Source organism: Suricata suricatta, chromosome 16 (assembly GCF_006229205.1).
Source record: "Suricata suricatta isolate VVHF042 chromosome 16, meerkat_22Aug2017_6uvM2_HiC, whole genome shotgun sequence".
Classification (NCBI taxonomy): Eukaryota; Metazoa; Chordata; class Mammalia; order Carnivora; family Herpestidae; genus Suricata; species Suricata suricatta.
Window position 1 is genome coordinate 45,655,268 of NC_043715.1, and position 18,625 is coordinate 45,673,892.

An 18,625-nucleotide genomic window follows, 5' to 3' on the forward strand; every position below is an offset into this window, starting at 1 on the left:
AAAGATGTACAACAATCTCCTCAGAAATCGGAAATGAATCCATGCAAATGACAGGTTGTACCTATGTGGTCCCACCACCAAATCAGAGAAAGCAGTTCCACTCTCAGAATTATAGGGAGCAATTCATGGGACTTTGAGAAAGCACAGTCCCACACACAGTGATATGCATCTAGGAGTTTTTCATTCATCCGTCAATTGTTTTCATAATATTAGGATTAAAAAACACACATGACCCTCAAAGCTCCCTCCCCCTAAAATTGGTCTTTGTTCATTATCGGACGACAGGATGTGCCAAGAGTGACAAAGGCGGGAGCCACTGCCCCCATAGCCTTTTCTTCAACGATCCTATCAACAGCTCTTCATTTCTTGAACTACCTTCCTTTTCCAAAGAAGTAATGCTGAGATCAGTCAGAAAGGCTTTCTGAGAAAACTGGCTTGGTTTTCTGGGTCTGTTCCAGTCGATTCAAGATGAACTGGCCTGTATCAGTGAAGCGCTGGACGCGGTTCACGAAACAGGCCTCAGCTGGACTGTCCAGCTCGGGCCCGGGCTTGTCAGCGCGTCTCCGCACGAAGGTCCGTCAGCAGGTGCACCAGCCGCGGGAAGCGCCGCTTCCGAGGCTCCGCTTCGATGAAGTGCGGCAGCTGCGGGCCCACCGAGCCCACCTCCGCCGCGGACGACGACGAAGAGACGTCCATCCACCTCCACACGCCAGCCGAGAGGCACTCCCTCGCCTAATCAATCTATAAATATAATGCAATCCAAATAAAAACCCCAGTGGTCGTTTTTTAAAAAATACATATATATGGCAAGATATATGTGTAATATGTATCCGTATACAGACACACATATAGGAATGAATATATAGGGTTAGAATCCACTTATATGATAAAGTATATGTATTAAATGGTAACATTTGGGGAATCTGGGCAAAGACCATGTACCATTCTTATAAGTTTTCTGGAACTGAAATTTCAAAATAAAAAGATTTTTAAAAAGAGTTTATAGTTTATCACTTTCTCATCTATTTTCTGTTAGGTATTGCATATTCTGTAAACACATGGCATAGTAAATATTCCACACCACCATTTTTTTAAGTTTATTTATTTGTTTTGAGAGAGAGAGAGAGCAGGAGAGAGGCAGAGAGAGGGAGAGACAGAATCCTCAAGCAGGTTCCATGCCATCAGTGAGGAGCCCAACACAGGGCTCAAACCCACAAACTCGAGAGAGTGACCTGAGCTGAGATCAAGAGCCAGATGCTTACCCAACTGAACCACCTGCACTCCTCACACCGCTTTTTAAAAACTGTGTCAGAGTCCATAATAGATGATTCAGTTAAAAGAATGTTTTTTAACATTTATTCATTTTTGAGAAACAGAGCATGCGTGGGAGAGGGGCAGAGAGAGAGAGGGAGACACAGAATCTGAAGCAGGTTCCAGGCTCTGAGCTGTCAGCACAGAGCCCAACGTGGGACTTGAACTCACAAACCATGAGATCATGCCCGGTGCCAAAGTCAGATGTTTAATGGACTGAGCCACCCAAACACCCAAAATTGAAAAAGATGGTTCAGTTTATTTAACAAATCAGCTATTGTTAGATATCTACATTTGCTTTTCCCTGAAAATTGTCTTTAATTTTTTAAATGTTTATTCACTTTTGAGAGAAAGAGAGTGCAAGCTGGGGAGAAACAGAGAGAGAGGGAGAGCGAGACGCTCCGTGCAGGACTCCATCTCATGAATCATGAGACCATGACCTGAGCCAAGAGCAACAGTCCATTGCTCAACCGACTGAACCACCCAGCCCCCCCTGCGTGGTGTTTTTAAGTATTTGAATTTATCGTCAACACTTAAAAATTAGGAGATTTCTCCTGAAATTCTGGATTCTTGATGTCTCTGGAAACATCAGAGCTGGCAAACATGGGCCCACATTTTGGCAAAGCTAACATGGCTGGAGTTCAGCCACTCCCTGTCCGTGAGGAACAGGAACAGGTTCTCTAGCTGTCTGTACTTTCCTGTCTGCCGGCTCCTGGACTCACCCAGCCACCTGCAGGGCTCTGAAGACCCAGGCCCGGGAACACCCTCCCTGAGCACAAGAGGCGCTCAGGACTTGTGTTAAAAGGCAGTGTAGTCTAGAAGAAAGCCCTCGGCTTCAACCAAGAGGAAGAAATTCCAGTCAGCTAGACTGGGCTGATCCTGGCTCCTGTTTGCCCATTGTTAGATTATCTAGATGGGTGGTCTGTAACTAGAAGACAGGAGGAAGGATCATAACATTTAAATAAGGTAAAGGTGAGTCTAGCTTGAAAAAACTCCCTAAATGACTCAATGTCCTTCTGCCTGAGAATGACTAATTTACTTGTCGAAGGTCATCTGCAAATCCAGATCACGTAGTAGCTACCACATGAGGGTAAGAGCCCAGGCCCTGGATTTGAATACTCCACTTGCTGCATGATCTTGGCCAACTGACTTCACACCTCTCTGAGCCTACTAACTTATGTTGAACCTGAGAAAGTAGGAAGTAAGAAAACAGTTCCCATTTCAAATCCCACACTAATGTGAGATTCAATCAGATCGTGTGTATAAAACACTTGCGCTTCCCTGGCAGGAGGTAAAGATTCTGTATAAAGGCTGGTTGGTTACTTTTCCTACCTGTTTTGTAAGGTCGTTATGAGGATGGAAAGAGATAATATGATAAAGTGCTCAGCAAACACCAGGCACACGGTCAGCGTTCCCGAAATGGTTACTTACAATTATCATCCATAAAAAATGCCGAAGGGGTTCATCGATTTCTCGTTGTCAAAGACGGCAGAGAGAGTTCGGGATGGTTTGGCAGGGTTTGGGGGAAAGAAAGCAAGGTTCTCATCACATAGGTTTGAGTCTGAAATCTGGAACCTCGGAGGATAGGGAACAGGAGGAAAGGAAGGAGGTGATGAATCCTGTTTGAGGTGATGGATTCCAAGATTCAAGTAGAAATTGGGGGGGGGGGTGCAGAGGCACCAAAGACAGAACTATGAATTGTCAATGCGGAGAAAAAAGGATTTGTTGTCCTCATTGGTTTCCTTTTATGTGTTAGAATAAAAACGCTGACGGAGCGGGGAGCACCTGGGTTTCTCAATCATTTTCTGGAAGGGTTCGCTCCCTAAAGAGAAAAAAAACAAACTCAAAGCAACTTGGCTGTACCATGTGACAACATCCCTCATGATCTTGTAACACGAGACCACTTAATCAGACTGCATGTTTGTGTTACCATATACGGGAGACAAAGAAATAGGAAATGTATTTTAAAAAACTAGGCCACGTGGCATTCAGGGCTTATTTCTTTGGTAGGAACCCAACTAAGCCATGCTGACGGGAACAAAGGTGCTTCCTGGGAAGAGACGCCCCGGCGCCACGACTCTCTGGGCGTGACTCCTGCTACGAGCCGAGCATCCGTCTCTTGGTTTCGGCCCAGGCCATGACCTCATGGTTTGTGCGACTGAGCCCCACGTCGGGCTCTGCACTGACAGTGTGGAGCCTGCTTAGGACTCTCTCTCTCTCTCTGCTCCCCCTCCACCTGCCTCCCAAGATAAATAAATAAAACTAGAAAAAAAAAGGGGGGACTTTAAACAAGGAGGGCAGAGACCAGATCTGATTGATTTCTAATTCCCCGTGTACAGGGCTGGCATTGATCCCGAGCCACTAATTCTCTTTGTGACTTAGTGGGCGTGACTTTCCCGTCTGAGCTTCAGTTTCCTCACCTGAACAATGAGGAAAAGCAAACCTACTTCTGCAGGTACTGTAAGGATTCAGAGTTTGGAACTTGCCCAGCTAAAGGGAAATGCACAAATGATGTCCTGGTGTGACAATCCATAGCCCGCCAGAATGGAACAAAAAAATTCAGAGAGACAATATCAAGTGTGTGCAAAAGGGATGAGAGTAGGAGTTGGTCGAGCCTGACCGTGCTGACGGGAGGCAGCCGCATGCTCGCCCTCTGGCCAGCAATTCCACCGCTTAGGACATGGAGGGAATGCACGAGGCACCAGGTTAACCCCAGGCTGGAAAATACCAGTTTTAGGCATATCCACACACCAGAAAGCAGACAGAAATGAAAACGAAAGAACCGCTCCCACATGCAATATTTATGTCACAAACATGATGTTAAAGCCAAATGCGCAGTACGCACTGCGGGGGTTGAACAGAAGTGATCTGCACTATTAGGATCGGGTAAAGGATAACTTTCAGAAGGGTTAGGATGGCAGAAGGAGAGCATGTGGGGGGCTCCTGGGGGTGGCCAATGTCTGGCCTCTTGATCTGAGTACTGGTTCTAAGGTGTGCTCACTTTGTGGAAAGTCACTGAACTGCACACTAATGATCTGTACACTTCGCTGTATTTATACTTTGATAAAACTATTGACTTAACCAACACTGAGCGGTGTCTCCCCACAGGCCAGTGTGAATCCCCTGTCTGGGGACAGACAGGTCTGGGGTCACTTGTGACTGGCAAGCAGCTTCATAGCTCTGAGCCTGCTTCTCTGTAAAAGGGAACCTAACACCTGGTCAGATTCAATGAGTTGAGGCTCCCAGGACTTAGGCACAGCGGCTGACCCCGGTCTGCAAGTGTCCCACGGGACCCAAGTCCCTGCACTGCTGTCTCATCTTCCCCAGACCAGATGCCTGCGTCGTTGCTACCTGATTCCTGGCTAAGGGTGATGCGGGCTTGGGGCTCCTCGCCCAGCAAGGGAGGAAAAAGAAACAAAGGCCAGACTTTGTGGAGGCTCGCAGTCTCCGGCAGAATTCCTGAGGCTCGCAGATTCTACCACTCCTCCAGCTCTCTCAAGGACTTCCTTTATCGCTTTACCAAAGCTGTTGTTACAGTTTTCCTCGTTAGTGTCACTTTTCCTAATAGCTTTAAACACTCCCCAAGAACTACGTGCAATAGCCTCCGGATTATAAGGCCCACTGATGTACAACTGGAGTGCCTCAAAACCGATGTTTTACTAGGCGGTAGTAAATAACCTTTATTTTAGCAGCAGCTAGCCCCTTCAAGGTCCTGAACGCTTGACTTCCAAATTCCTTACCGACTTACTCTATCCTTGGCACCACCATCCCGCCCCAAACCATAAAGTCACCTCTCACAAACACAAGTGCAGCTCTTCCTGCCCACGGGTCCTGGCCCTGGGCTTTAAATAAAGCACCACTGCTTTTCTCAAGAATTCTTTCTCCACCTTTTGCTCCCGGCCCACATCACATCAACTCCCAGGGTGGATCCCAATGCGGGGTCACTCTGCGGGGGCGGGGAAATCCTCCGGCGCAGCTCACACTGAAACGCCCTCAAGGAACCCCTCTGGGGAACCCCGCCCAAAGCATCTCCAGTCCCGTCACCAAAAGGAGATCCAGGAGCTCTTGGCCCACAAGCTCTCCCAGACTGATTTGCGAGTTCCTTGATTGATAAAAAAGCAATGAAGCAGCGCCGCCTGCTGGCGAGAAAACCCCATCGCAAAAGCCGCGCGAGATGGTGCCACCACGCGCTACTGCGCACGCGCACCGCCTCAAACCGCCCCCCGCCCTCCCCGCCCCCTCCCCGTCCCGAGAAACTTGAAAGGAGGGACGAGAGGTGAGAGGAGGTGCTGCTCAGAGTTCCGTGTTGCCAGACAAGTTGTCATCATTTATGTGACGAGAGAGGTTCGTGATCAAGTTGTCCCATTACAACCTCTTGAGAATTTTAAACGGACTGGCAATCAATTTAATGCAAACGTCACTTAAGCACCGATTGTAAATTCAAAGTATCTGTAATTATTGATTTATTTGACATTGCTCTTTAATATATATAAAGTTGGTTTCTGCAATTTGCTTCGCAGGAAAGTTATGTGGGGTAAAAATGCCAAGCAGCAAAGGAATTTAAATTGCTACACAAGTTCGGCTGAGTGGCTCAGTAAGTTAGCACCCGACTCGATTTCCCGAGAGCGCGCTGGGAATGCCTTGGGGGCGGAGCCCAGGACGAAATCTTCCCTTCCCTCCATCCTTTGCGGCCTTCCAGCCCGCTCTAGCGAAGTCTTAAACTACGTTTCCCAGAGTCCACTGAGGCCCTGCTCTTCCGGTAGCGTCAGCGGAAGCGGTGACTCGATCTGACTGGGCCCCACAGAGGCCGGCTTGGTCACTATGGAGGAGATAGGCATCTTGGTGGAGAAAGCTCAGGTCTGGTGGGGCCTGGCTCGCGGGGAGAGGGTGAGGCCGACCTGAGTGGGGTGCTGAGTGGCTCCGGGAATTCCGGCCCGGGTCTGGGTGATTCGGGAGCCACCGAAGGGTGGAGAGCTCTGTCTATGGCTGTGCCGTCCCGAGGCCTGGCTCGGTGACTGAATGTTGTTAGGAGGGCAGTAAGGCGGAGAAAGCGCGGCTACAGGAATGAGTGACATTGGAGGTTCTTTGGCACGGAACGATTTCGAGGACTAGCAAGGAGTGCTTAGTGACCGATGGCCTAGCGAGGCGTGTCGGGGTGTGAGTGACAGATGGGACGCGGCCGGGGGCCGAATGATGTCCGAAGTTGGGCTGGGGAGCTAACTGATGTTCGGAGGCTAAGTAAAATCTGTGGTTTGGGGCCTTCCTAGGGAACTGGATGATAAAAAGAATACTTGAAGACATGGTGACATTAACAACCTATATCGAGCTAGCCATGTGACATTAGGAGCCTGTTAAGGGGAGTTGAGGGGCATTGGGGGCTGGTAAGGAGTGGATGTGACATTTAGGCCCTAGTTGGGAGTCCGGTGACATTGGGGGTATGTTACAAGTGGCACGTGTTAATAAAATAGGTTTTGGAGGCCAGTTGACATAAGAGCCCTCTTAGGGGCTCGGTGACATCAGGAACCTATTTTAGGGGCGGAGAGATTTGCAGGGTCTATTTAGAGGGACTGTAAGAAGTCAGGAGCCTGTTAGGGGCTGAGCGGTTCATGGTGAAGTGGGGAGGATGCTGTTTTCTTTCTTGAGGGGACCTTCTTCGTCCAACCTGAATGTTCTCCTTTGTTCTAGGATGAGATCCCAGCCCTGTCTGTGTCTCGGCCCCAGACTGGCCTTTCTTTCCTGGGGCCGGAGCCTGAGGACCTGGAAGACCTGTACAGCCGCTACAAGGTACATTCAGCCCCAAGCCGGACCCCGCACGGGGCCCAGCATCCCATACTCCCCCCACCCCCACCCCCACCCCACAACCTTCCCCGGTCCCCTGGCTCAGCGGGGCCTGGAGCCACCCCCCACCCCCACGATTCCCCCTCCGCTCACAGAAGCTGCAGCAGGAGCTGGAGTTCCTGGAGGTGCAGGAGGAGTACATCAAGGACGAGCAGAAGAACCTGAAGAAGGAGTTCCTCCACGCCCAGGAGGAGGTGAAGCGGATCCAGAGCATCCCGCTGGTCATTGGGCAGTTTCTGGAGGCTGTGGATCAGAATACAGCCATCGTGGGCTCCACCACAGGTGCGGCGCTGGCGGCAGGGGGCGGCCCTCATCCACTCTCTGTTCGGCCGGCGTCTGTCAGCTGTTTCCTGCCGTGGACCAGGAAGTGCGCCAGGGTCTTAGAAAAGCAGACAAGGCAGGACAGTGTAATGGTGTTTCTCAAACTCTGACATGAAAAAAAGGCATCTATTTTACCATCTCTCTCTACATGTATGTATGCGTGTGTGTGTGTGTGTGTGTGTGTGTGTGCAGTTGACTTTTGAACAACATGGGTGTGAACTGGATGGGTCTCCTAAGATGCGGATTTTTTGGGTAAATGCAGTGTAGTACTCTAAATGTATTTTCTTTATCTAATAGTTTGCTTAGTATTTTTTTTTTGCTAGTAAAAATACAGTATATCATGTGTAAAACATACCAAACACGTGTTAATTGACTGTTTAAGGTATTGGTAAGACTTCTGGTCAACAGCGGGCTATGAGTAGTTGACTTTTGGGGAAGTCAAAAGTTATATGTGGATTTTTCAAATGCACAGGGAGTCAGTGCCCTTAACCCCTGCATGGTTCAAGAGTCAGCCCCTGGGTGGCTCAGTTGGTTAAGTGTCCGACTTCGGCTCAGGTCTGATCTCACCATTATGAGTTCGAGCCTTGCATCATGAGCTGTCAGCAGAGCCTAGAGCCTGCTTCAGATTCTGTGTCTCCCTCTCTCTCTGCCTCTCTCTCTCAAAAATAAATAAACATTAAAAAAATTTTTGAAGAGTCAACTGTATACATATATATACTACACATATACTGAAACTTTCATCAAACGGTATTTAGCCTTACTATGTGCAGTGTACTCTGATGTCCTCCATTCTCTTCTAACCTGCTTTTGTTTCAAACTGTGTTCTGGATGTGACCCTCTCAGTTGATTTCACGACCGTTACTGGGTTGGGACCTGCCATTTGAGACTACGGGTGAAGTGGGAAGAGGTTGGGCTCTGGTAGGACTCGGGATACAGTAGCTGCTGTTCTTGACATGGGCTCAGGCCCTGCCCTTAATGATGGTTGTCTCTGTGTGTTACCCATCTTCCTCCGCTTCTGGCCTCTCCTCCCTTGGACCGAACCATGTTCTCGTAAAGGTGGGGAGAGGTGGGTGAGTGGGCCTGGAATTGGACTGATAGACTGGCGGTGAGGTGGCGAAGGGTGGGAGGTACCCAGGATGAGGCTTGTGTCTTTGACCTGTAGGACTTGGGGGACCGTGGGGCTCTTCCTGAGATGTCAGCATGGGCAAAGGAGTAGGTTTGGAGGGAGACCACGAAGGCAGTCTAGGACACTGCAGGGAGGGGTCCAGGAGGCTGCTAGGCAGCCAGGTCTGACGGTCAGGAGAGAGACTGATGCCAGACAGGGGTGTCCATCAGCACCGTAGAAGGAGAAGGTAGATGGGAGAGGGGAGCCCGAGGCTGGGTGAGCAGGGAGAAGCCTGGCGCAGAGCCCTAGAAGGTTGTGGGGGGCTGAATCAGGCAGGGTCTGAGGCGAGGGGAGGAGATTGGTTGGAGACGTTCAGGAGGCTGGAAGGAAGGTCACAGTGATGGCCGGGCAATGGAGAAAAGGGGAGAAAGGTCCAGGATGAGGCTGGGGACTCTGGTTGGTGACCGGGACCACGAGCCACCCTGAGACAGAGACACGGAAAGAGCAGCACAATCTGGGAGAAGATGCTGAGGACACACTGGGACACAGTGAGTGGCAGACACCCTAGGGTCACGCAGGGGGAGGCATTCCGGGAGGCTGCTGGTCACTTCAGGCTAGAGCTTGAGAGAGAGGAAGGGCTGTAGATGGACAAGGAAGTTGTCGTGAATGTGGGGATGGACCAGAGGAGGCCAGAGGCCGGGAGTCGGGGTCTGAGTGAGAGATACTGGTGGCCTGGATGGTACGGCCATGAGACTTGGAGGGACGGGGAGCGAGTTTTGAGGTTGTGGCACTTCTCATTTTCCCCTCGTGCTTCCTATCTCCCAAAGGCTCCAACTACTACGTGCGCATCCTGAGCACCATTGACCGCGAGCTGCTCAAGCCTAACGCCTCGGTGGCCCTGCACAAGCACAGCAACGCCCTGGTGGATGTGCTGCCCCCTGAGGCCGACAGCAGCATCATGATGCTCACCTCAGGTGGGGGAGGGAGCCCGGCGCCGGGGGGCGGGGGGCGCCTGACGGGACCGTGGGGGCCAGGCGGGGAGCCCCGGCTCTGCTCTCCCACCAGACCAGAAGCCGGACGTGATGTATGCAGACATCGGGGGCATGGACATCCAGAAGCAGGAGGTGCGGGAGGCAGTGGAGCTCCCGCTGACGCACTTTGAGCTCTACAAGCAGGTGCGGAGCCGGGAGGGGCAGGGAAGGGAGAGGCTGTGCTGCGTCTTGCGCTGGTGACGGGACTCCGCAGCTCGGCCTCCCTCCCCTCTGCATTTCAGATCGGCATCGACCCTCCCCGGGGCGTCCTCATGTACGGGCCGCCTGGCTGCGGGAAGACCATGCTGGCCAAGGCCGTGGCTCATCACACGACAGGTGAGCCCCTCGGCACTCCTCCAGAGCCCTGGCCTTCTGGGCTCTTCTGACCGTGCTCCCTGCTCTCCAAATTCATGGGTTGTAACCAGCATTTCAGAAAATGACACAAAACATCAGAGTCCGTCCCACAAAGTAAGAGCTCCGATTTTGTGAAACTTGTGCGTATACGTGCGCACACACACACACACACACACTCGTGGTTTATACGTGTGTATATGTATATATTTTAGTGTTTATTTTTAAGAGACTGTGTGTGAGCAAGCAGGGGAGGAGCAGAGGATCTGAAGCAGGCTCTGTGCTGACAGCACGGAGCCCGATGCGGGGCTTGAACTCACAGAGTGTGAGATCATGGCCTGAGCTGAAGTCAGATGCTCAACCTGCTGAGCCACCCAGGTGCTCCCCCTCATGTATTTTTTATTGTAAGTTCCAGACAAAAACGTCCAAAAGTCACTATATTACTGTTTGTAAAGCCTAAAGATAGAGCTCGGCACGTCTTAAAATCGTGCCGTGTGTGAACTGGGGCCTGAAGAGGCCGTAGTCAGGCAGCGTTTTCTGGGCCGGGCTGACGGGGTTTGCAGTCTGGCACCTCTTAAGTTAGTTTATGTAACTGCTCGATAAGTTAGCCTCTGTGATGCCCGTTTCCTAGTCGTCTGGGTTATTCAGAAGATTGAATCAATATAAAGCGTCTAGAACCATACCTGGCAGTGGGGAGTGGACAGTAACTGATAGCCATTGTCACGGTCACGCCTTCGCTTAGCAGTTCATCGGACGTCTGCTCTCCCAGGCCCGGAGCCCGGATGCCGCGTTGACTCAGACATGTCCCGTGTGTTGGAGAATCTCCCAGTACAGCTGAGGAAAAAGAGAAAGAAACGCTTAGAACTCCTATTGAGCGCCTGACGCGAGCCACGCCGCGTTCCAGGGGCAGGAGACCTGGCAGCGGGCGGAGCGGAGCCTCCTTTCTCCGTGGAGGCGGTGCCTTAGCTGAGGGGAGCCCTTGAGCAGATTCACAAGCGAACAGATTACACATCCCGTGGTGCTGAACGGTGATGAGAGGAAGCAGGACAAGGGGACAGGGTCACAGTGGCTGCAGCGTTCTTTGCCAGAGCTGGGGCTCGGTGAGGGGAGACTTCCCACGAGGCGGCCCTTTCCCAAAGACCCAGAAGCCCCGAGGGAACGGATCGCAGGGCTGTCCTGGGCAGGAGCTGTATCAGGCTGACGGACTGCCTGGTGAGGCAGGGGAACCGGGAGGCCCCCGCGGCTGAAGCGAGTGGAGGAGGGGCTCACAATGGGAGGGGAGGCGGAGTGGGGACAGGCGGCGGAGTAGCACATGCCCCGGAGAAGCTGGGAAGGTAGCGGGATTGCCCCGAGGGAGGGCGCGCCGGCCCATGCTGCCCAGGCCTCTCGGGGAGGGGCTCCCACAGGGACGAGGTATAGCGATCTGGCAGGCACATGGGTGGGAGAGGGCATCCGAGACCCAGGGAATATGTGCAAAGGACAGGAGAGCACTTATTATTTAGCATCAAGAGTAGACCATGACCAAACTCCAGGAAGACAAGGACCTTACACATTGGCGTTTTTCTGCGTTTCCAGTGCCTGCCTGGTACCTGCACTGTGGGAGTTGTTCAGCGGATGTTTGTTGGAGGGCTGGCTGAAGGTGGGCTGTGCAGGCCTAGGAGGGGAGGCTGAGGAGGTCATAAAGGGTGTGAATAGAGTCTTAGCACTAGTTTCAGAGAGTTGGCACGTTGTACTGAGAGCACGGTGGGTTTAGGCAGGCTTTGAGAGAAATATATGCATGCTACATCTGTAAGTTTAAAAATCTTGTTTAATGTTTATTTATTTCTGAGAGAGAGAGACAGAGCATGAGCAGGGGAGGGGAAGAGAGAGAGGGAGACACAGAATCTGAAGCAGGTTCCAGGCTCTGAGCTCTGAGCTGTCAGCACAGAGCCCGATGCGGGACTTGAACCTGTCTTAAACTGCAAGATCATGACCTAAGTCAAAGTCGAACACCCAACCGACTGAACCACCCAGGCGCCCTCTACATCTGCAATTTAAGAATTAGGTACTTGGGCCACCTGGGGGGCTCAGTCCGTTAAGCATACAGCTCTTGGTTTCGGCTCAGGTCTTGAATCTGTGGTTTGTGAGTTTGAACCCCGTATTGAACTTGGGATTCTCTGTCTCCCTCTCCCTCTGCCCTTTCCTCACTCACATGCACTCACTCTCTCAAAAATTAATAAATAGGGACACCCGACTGGGTGGTTCAGTCAGTTGTGTGTCCAACTTTGGCTCAGATTGAGCTCAGGTTCTCCGAGTTCGTGGGTTCCAGCCCTGCATCAGGCTCTGTGCTGACAGCTCAGAACCTGGAACCTGCTTTGGATTCTGTGTCTCCCTCTCTTTCTGCCCCTTCCCCATTCACACTCTGTCTCTCTCTCTCAAAAATAAGTAAATATTAAAAAAAAGAATTCTGAGTACCCATGTAAGGGGGTACCTGGGAAAGTTAGAGGAATTAGGTGAACTTAATATATTTCATTTAAACAGTACCCTCAAAATACTATTGTTTTAACATGTAGCAGATAGAACGTTTGAGGGTTTTTTTCTGTAAACTTTTTACTGTAGAAAAATACATGTAACATAAAATGTATCATTTTAACTAATTAAAAAAATGTTAAGGTTTATTTGAGAGAGAGGGAGATAAACGCACAAGTTGGAGAGGGGCAGAGAGAGAGGGACACACAGAATCTGAAGCAGACTCCAGGCTCTGAGCTGTCAGCACAGAACCCGACACGGGGCTCAAAATCACAAACTGAGATCATGACACGAGCCAAAGTCAGAAGCTTAACCGACCCAGCCACCCAGGGGTCCCTAACCAATTTTTAAGTGTATAATTCCGTGGCGTTGAGAGCATTGTGTGTTGTGTGACGTCCACCACTGTGCATTTCCAGAACTTGTCATCCTGAACCAAAACTGCATACCCATTAATTAGTAATACCCTGTTTCTCCATGCTTCCCTTGCCCGCCGAGCCCCTGGTAACCTCTATTCTTAGTGACTATGAATTTGGCTCTCATAGGTTATCTCCCTTAAGTAGAGAAATCCTCCATTTGTCTTCTTAAGACTTGCTTTTGCACTTAGCCTGTCATCTTCAAGACTCATCATGTTGGAGTGGGTGTCAAAATATCATGCGTTTTTAAGGCCGAATCATATTCCATTGTATGTATATAGCGTGTTGTGTTTATCTGGCCACTTATTGGTGGCCATTTCTTGAGATACTTTACACTTTGTTGTACTAAGTCTTGGGAAACCTAAGACTTTTGAGTATGTCATGGTCACAGCGTGTGTCCTTTTGGACCAGCCATATTTCGGTTGCCCAGCAGCCAGTGTATTAGAGAAGCGGTGTGATCAGGACCACCACTTGCACGACTCCTGGTGTAGGACATAAAGCCACCAGGCCTGATCAGGGACTGCGGGTCCCCCTCCCCTGTGGTGGCGAAAGAAGGGTCCTGAGAACCGCTCCAGGTGACACAAAGCCACATGCAATCATTAACAAATAGGTTACACTTTAAGCAGTTGAAACGGGAGAGGCCCAGAACAACCCTGTCTTCAGCCACCTTGCCCCTTGTTTCTATGAGAGCGTGTGCCCACGGTCCCAGGTTCTTGCAGGACACTCGGAAGTGGGTCCTTTTCCCTCCAAACGGAACTCCGAGCTCTGGGGGAGGCAGCGTGATCACTGCCTTAGTGTGCGGACAGCCTGTCTTTATTCTCTTACTGACTTTCCCGACACTCTGGAGATCCAGATTGTTTTCTATCTTGGACTCCCCGAATGTCTCTTGCTCTCCCCCGTGTGGCTCATTGAACTAGAGGTGCATTCTTCTTCTTATTTTTAGAATGCCCTGACTTTAAATGTTGGGCCAGAAAACGACTCATCTGTGGTAGGATTTATGATGTTTGGGCTGGGTTGCTGTGGAGTGCAAGCGGGCGGCTGGTCCTCCAGGTCGGATCTGGGACCCAGCCCCCCGGGGCACGAGAGGCTGACGGGGCTGCTTGGGAGTGAGTGTTCACAGGAAGGGCTGCGTGCAGGGCGTTCTCGTGTCAGTAACGCGCTGCGGGCCCCGTGGGAGGCCCTTCCTCATCTGACCTCGTCTTCTGCCGCCAGCTGCGTTCATCCGTGTCGTGGGCTCCGAGTTCGTACAGAAGTACCTGGGCGAGGGCCCCCGCATGGTCCGGGACGTGTTCCGCCTGGCCAAGGAGAACGCGCCTGCCATCATCTTCATCGATGAGATTGATGCCATTGCCACCAAGCGATTTGATGCCCAGACGGGAGGTGAGTGATGCCTAATCGGAGCCTGGGTCCTGGGCTGCCCTTTCCGGGATGCCCTGGGCTGACGGGTGGCACACTCTCCAGCCGACAGGGAGGTGCAGAGAATCCTGCTGGAGCTGCTGAATCAGATGGATGGATTTGACCAGAACGTTAATGTCAAGGTTCGGGGTTCGGGATGGACAAGGCGGGTGCGGTGTGGGAATCGGGGAAGGGTGGTGGCTGGCATGTGAGGGGGCAGGTCTCCTGGCAGGAAGGAGGGTGTAGTGGGGACAGAGGACTAAGCTGGCCTGTCCTCAACGCCAGGTGATCATGGCCACAAACAGAGCAGACACTCTGGATCCTGCCCTGCTGCGGCCAGGACGCCTTGACCGAAAAATCGAATTTCCACTCCCTGACCGCCGCCAGAAGAGATTGATTTTCTCCACTATCACCAGCAAGATGAATCTCTCTGAGGAGGTTGACTTGGAAGACTGTATCCTGCTCTAGAATGAGGGGGCGGTCTCGGCTGGGTTGGGGACCGGATCTTCATCTCCATTTCTGCCTTCTCTATGATCCGACTTGTACAGGTTGGGAGACCAAGGTCCGGGGAGGGGGCGGTGACAGCGCTCAAGGGTGACTGCGGCTGCAGGCATTCACCCGCTCCTGCTGGGAGTGGTCGCCTTAACTCGCCCGCTGCAGATGTGGCCCGGCCAGATAAGATTTCAGGAGCCGACATCAACTCCATCTGTCAGGAGGTGAGCGAGCGTGTCGCCCTGGGTCCTGGCAGGGCGTGTGTGGGGACCCTTCCTCTTTGAGGCTGTTCTGCTACAGTCCTCGTGTACCCCAGAGCCTCCCCCGGGCTTGCAGCCCTGCTCGGCCCCCACCGTCACTGGGGTGGGGAGTAGATTTCTGACTCCCATCCCTCCCTCCACAGAGTGGAATGTTGGCAGTCCGAGAGAACCGCTACATCGTTCTGGCGAAGGACTTCGAGAAAGCGTACAAGACGGTCATCAAGAAGGATGAGCAGGAGCATGAGTTTTATAAGTGACCCCTCCCCCCACAGAGGCCGGGGACTTCTCTCACCTCCCCGACTTCTGTCCCAAAACCTAGTGTTCTTTTTTTCTTTACCCGGGATTGGTTTACTCAGTAAATATACAATATCGAATCTGTTTCATTTCTTCCTAAAAGTTTAACTCTTTTTGAGAAAACTGGGCCTGGAATAGGACAGACGTCCTGTCCCCTCCTGCTCCCCTGACACATGCGTGGGTAAGGTGCCTGGCCTGGGTTACAGTTGGAGACAGAAGCAAAGAATTCAAACCAAATGACTGGAAATTTGGGGATGGGGCGCCGGGGTGGCTCAGTCGGTTAAGTGTCCGACTTCGGCTCAGGTCATGATTTCACGGTTCGTGGGTTCGAGCCCCACATCAGGCTCTGTGCTGACAGCTCAGAGCCTGGAGCCTGCTTTGAATTCTGTGTCTCCATCTGTCTCTGCCCCTCCCCTGCTCATGCTCTGTCTCTCAGAAATAAATAAATGTAAAAAAAAAAGAAAAATTTGAGGAAAGGGGAGACACCTTGGATGGCTCAGTTAGGGCTCCGACTTCAGCTTAGGTCATGATCTCAAGATTGGTGGGTTTGAGCCCTACATCTGGCTCTATGCTGACAGTTGGAGCCTGCTTCAGATTCTGTCTCTCTCTTTCTCTCTCTCTGCCCCTCCCCCACTCACCTCTGTCTCTTTCAAAATTAAACATTGGGGTGCCTGAGTGGCTCAGTCGGTTGAGCATCCAACTTTGGCTCAGGTCATGATCTCACAGTTCATGGGTTTGAGTCCTGCGTCGGGCTCTGTGCTGACAGCTTAGAGCCTGGAGCCTGCTTCAGATTTTGTGTCTCCCTCTCTCTCTGCCCCTCCTCCACTTATGCTCTGTCTTTCTCAAAAATAAGCATTTAAAAAGTTAAATAAACATTTTAAAAAATTGGGGGGAAAGGGATAGAAACCGAACCTCAGACCACAGCCCTTGGTCACAAAATAAAGCCTCTGCACACCAGCCCACCTGCATTTCCTAGAGTAGGTAGATCATTTTGAGTCTGATGATTGCTGCTTCCTCACCCTCAGAGGGAGTATCAAGAGCAGAGAGGCAGCCCTGCAGAGCAGGGATGGAGGCTGATGTGAGGAGGCTGGATGCCTGGGTGTTAGGAGTGTCCCTGGCCCTTCTCCATATGCTCTTGTTGGAGCACAAACGTGTTTGGTTGGACCAATTCCGGTCTCCTGAGATCTCTGTTTCAACACCTCTCGCTCTGCTCGGCATGTCCCCTTAGACTCACGTGCTTGCCTGTCCCTCCTCCGGACTGGGACTGCCTGTAATCAGGGACTGTGGCTGGATCACAGTTCAAGTCCAGTGCCTACACATGGTAGATGTTCACTTAGTATTTCTTGAGCAAACCCATGACCGTCACTATATATTTGGAGGCGTGATAGGAAACGGTCGTCACAGGTCCTTGAAGAGACGGTGCGGGGCGGTGAGTCCTCTGCAGAGCACAGCAGGTCCAGCGGGGAAGGTAACTTTCCTCCTCCCTGGAATCTCCCTAAAATAAGAGGCGATAAGAGTAGGATGCACATTCACAAGGACACAGGAGGAGAGAGGACCTGGCGGCAACGTGGTTTTGAAAGAGGCGAGCGCTGCGGGCGGCGGGCGTGAGGGAGCGGAGCGCAGAAATGTGCCCACTTCAGAGACGACAGGTGCGCGTCCCAAAGGTGAGGGCTGGGAACGGGGACCACCTGGAAGGCCAAACAGGAATCCGAATTCATACACCAAGTACACCCAGACCCCGGCGCTCCGCAAACGAACAAGCTATTCTTCCAGGCCCTGTGACCCTCGTCCAGCCCGGCTGGGGGTTTGTTCCAGGAAAGGCTGGGCCACGGGTCCCAGACTGGTGGGCCTGAGCGCGGATGACAGAATGACTGCCGCGTGGAAGACGGGCTTCAGGGCCAGCTGGGCAGGCAGCTGCAGGGCCCCTGCTGCAGAGACGGCAGCGGGAGAGCAAAGAGCAGAATGAGCGGTTCAGACACTAAGTCCTCATCTCTCACGCTCAGCAGCAGCTAATACTAAAACTAATGATTTTACAAAAGCATGTAATTTAGAAATACGGAAGTAAATTTCAAAAGACAAGAGGATAGGAAGTGGTTGGCTCTTGGCAGTAGACAGGGAAATACGGGGTGAGGATACCATGGGAACGCTCTGTACACACTTTCTACAATATTTAGCATTTTAAGTTAGGTACTTAAAAACCGACAGAGGGTGCCTGGGTGCCGACCTGCCAGAGACCCCCAGGGACGATGTGGTTTAAGCACGTTACGAGGGAGAACACACACCACAGGGAGCCGTGCGGTGTCGCAGGACGAGGGTGACAGCCTCGGGGAGGGCTTCAGGAAGCCGGCTTCGCTCCGGATTTGAGGCTGGTAGGATGCAAGAGGAATTTTATTAGGGCGGGACGTCAATGAAGGCAGACCCGGGAGGCTGAAGCCGGTCGGGGTGAGCAGTAGCGGCCACTCCCATTCGCCAGGAGAGGCGGTGTTTGGTCTGTTTTGTGACCTTGTTGTTTTGTGCCTGCTTAGGCAAAATTAAGTAGTGGCCTTGTTTCACCTGTTCTCATTATGGTCTCAGAGTGACCTTGATGTTGGTGTTCTAGGAGACAGTTTATGTGCAACAGGAGAGTAACGCGGCCTCGCTGTGAGGGCGGGGACAGCCCTCAATACCACCGATGCCCGCCTGTAGTGGGCAGACGGCTCCTGGACGCCGGTGGCTGCTTTCTCCATCCTTACTTACATGCGACTGTGTCAAGAGGGGGAAAGGCTGGACAGCCTGGGCACCCTTCCATCTCAGAAGTGGAGGGTTTGGGGTTTTATTTTTTATTTTTGAGGCAGGGGGTCTGAGGGAGAGAGAGACACTCCAGCAGGATCACGGTCAGTGTGGAGCCCCACATGGGACTCGATCCCACGACCCTGGCATCATGACCTGAGCTGAAATCAAGAGTCAGACGCTCCAGCCATGCCGGCACCCTAGAGATTTTAAAGCCAACGTTTCCCTGCACAGGTATCTTTTCTACGCTCTACTCTGCAAAGACAGGGAGAAGAAAAAAATGTCAATACACGTAAATATTGTTTATTTTTAGTTGTAAAAAAAAAACAAACCACAGGGGCACCGACTGGCTCAGTCAGCTGGGTGTCCAACTTCACCTTAGGTCACGATCTCACGGTTCGTAGGTTTAAGCCCACATCGAGCTCTGTGCTGACAGCTCAGAGCCTGGAACCTGGTTTGGATTCGGTGTCTCCCTCTCTCTTTGCCCCTCCCCTGCTCATGCTCTGTCTCTTTCACAAGAATAAACCTTAAAAAAAA

At 51.8% G+C, this 18,625-nt stretch overlaps 1 protein-coding gene and 1 pseudogene across 1 annotated transcript; one reads left to right on the forward strand and one right to left on the reverse strand.

The window, feature by feature from the left end:
* Positions 1-404: 404 nt before the first annotated feature.
* On the reverse strand, positions 405-696 carry LOC115279635 (annotated as a pseudogene).
* A 5,365-nt stretch (positions 697-6,061) lies between these two features.
* Positions 6,062-15,404, forward strand: PSMC4 (proteasome 26S subunit, ATPase 4). Its single transcript, XM_029925769.1, has 11 exons — positions 6,062-6,168; positions 6,997-7,095; positions 7,245-7,431; positions 9,403-9,549; positions 9,641-9,750; positions 9,849-9,942; positions 14,091-14,258; positions 14,340-14,416; positions 14,559-14,727; positions 14,934-14,989; positions 15,169-15,404. Exons 1-11 carry the CDS (start codon positions 6,133-6,135, stop codon positions 15,280-15,282), a joined length of 1,257 nt encoding a protein of 418 aa, XP_029781629.1. The 5' UTR covers positions 6,062-6,132; the 3' UTR covers positions 15,283-15,404.
* Positions 15,405-18,625: the final 3,221 nt, after the last annotated feature.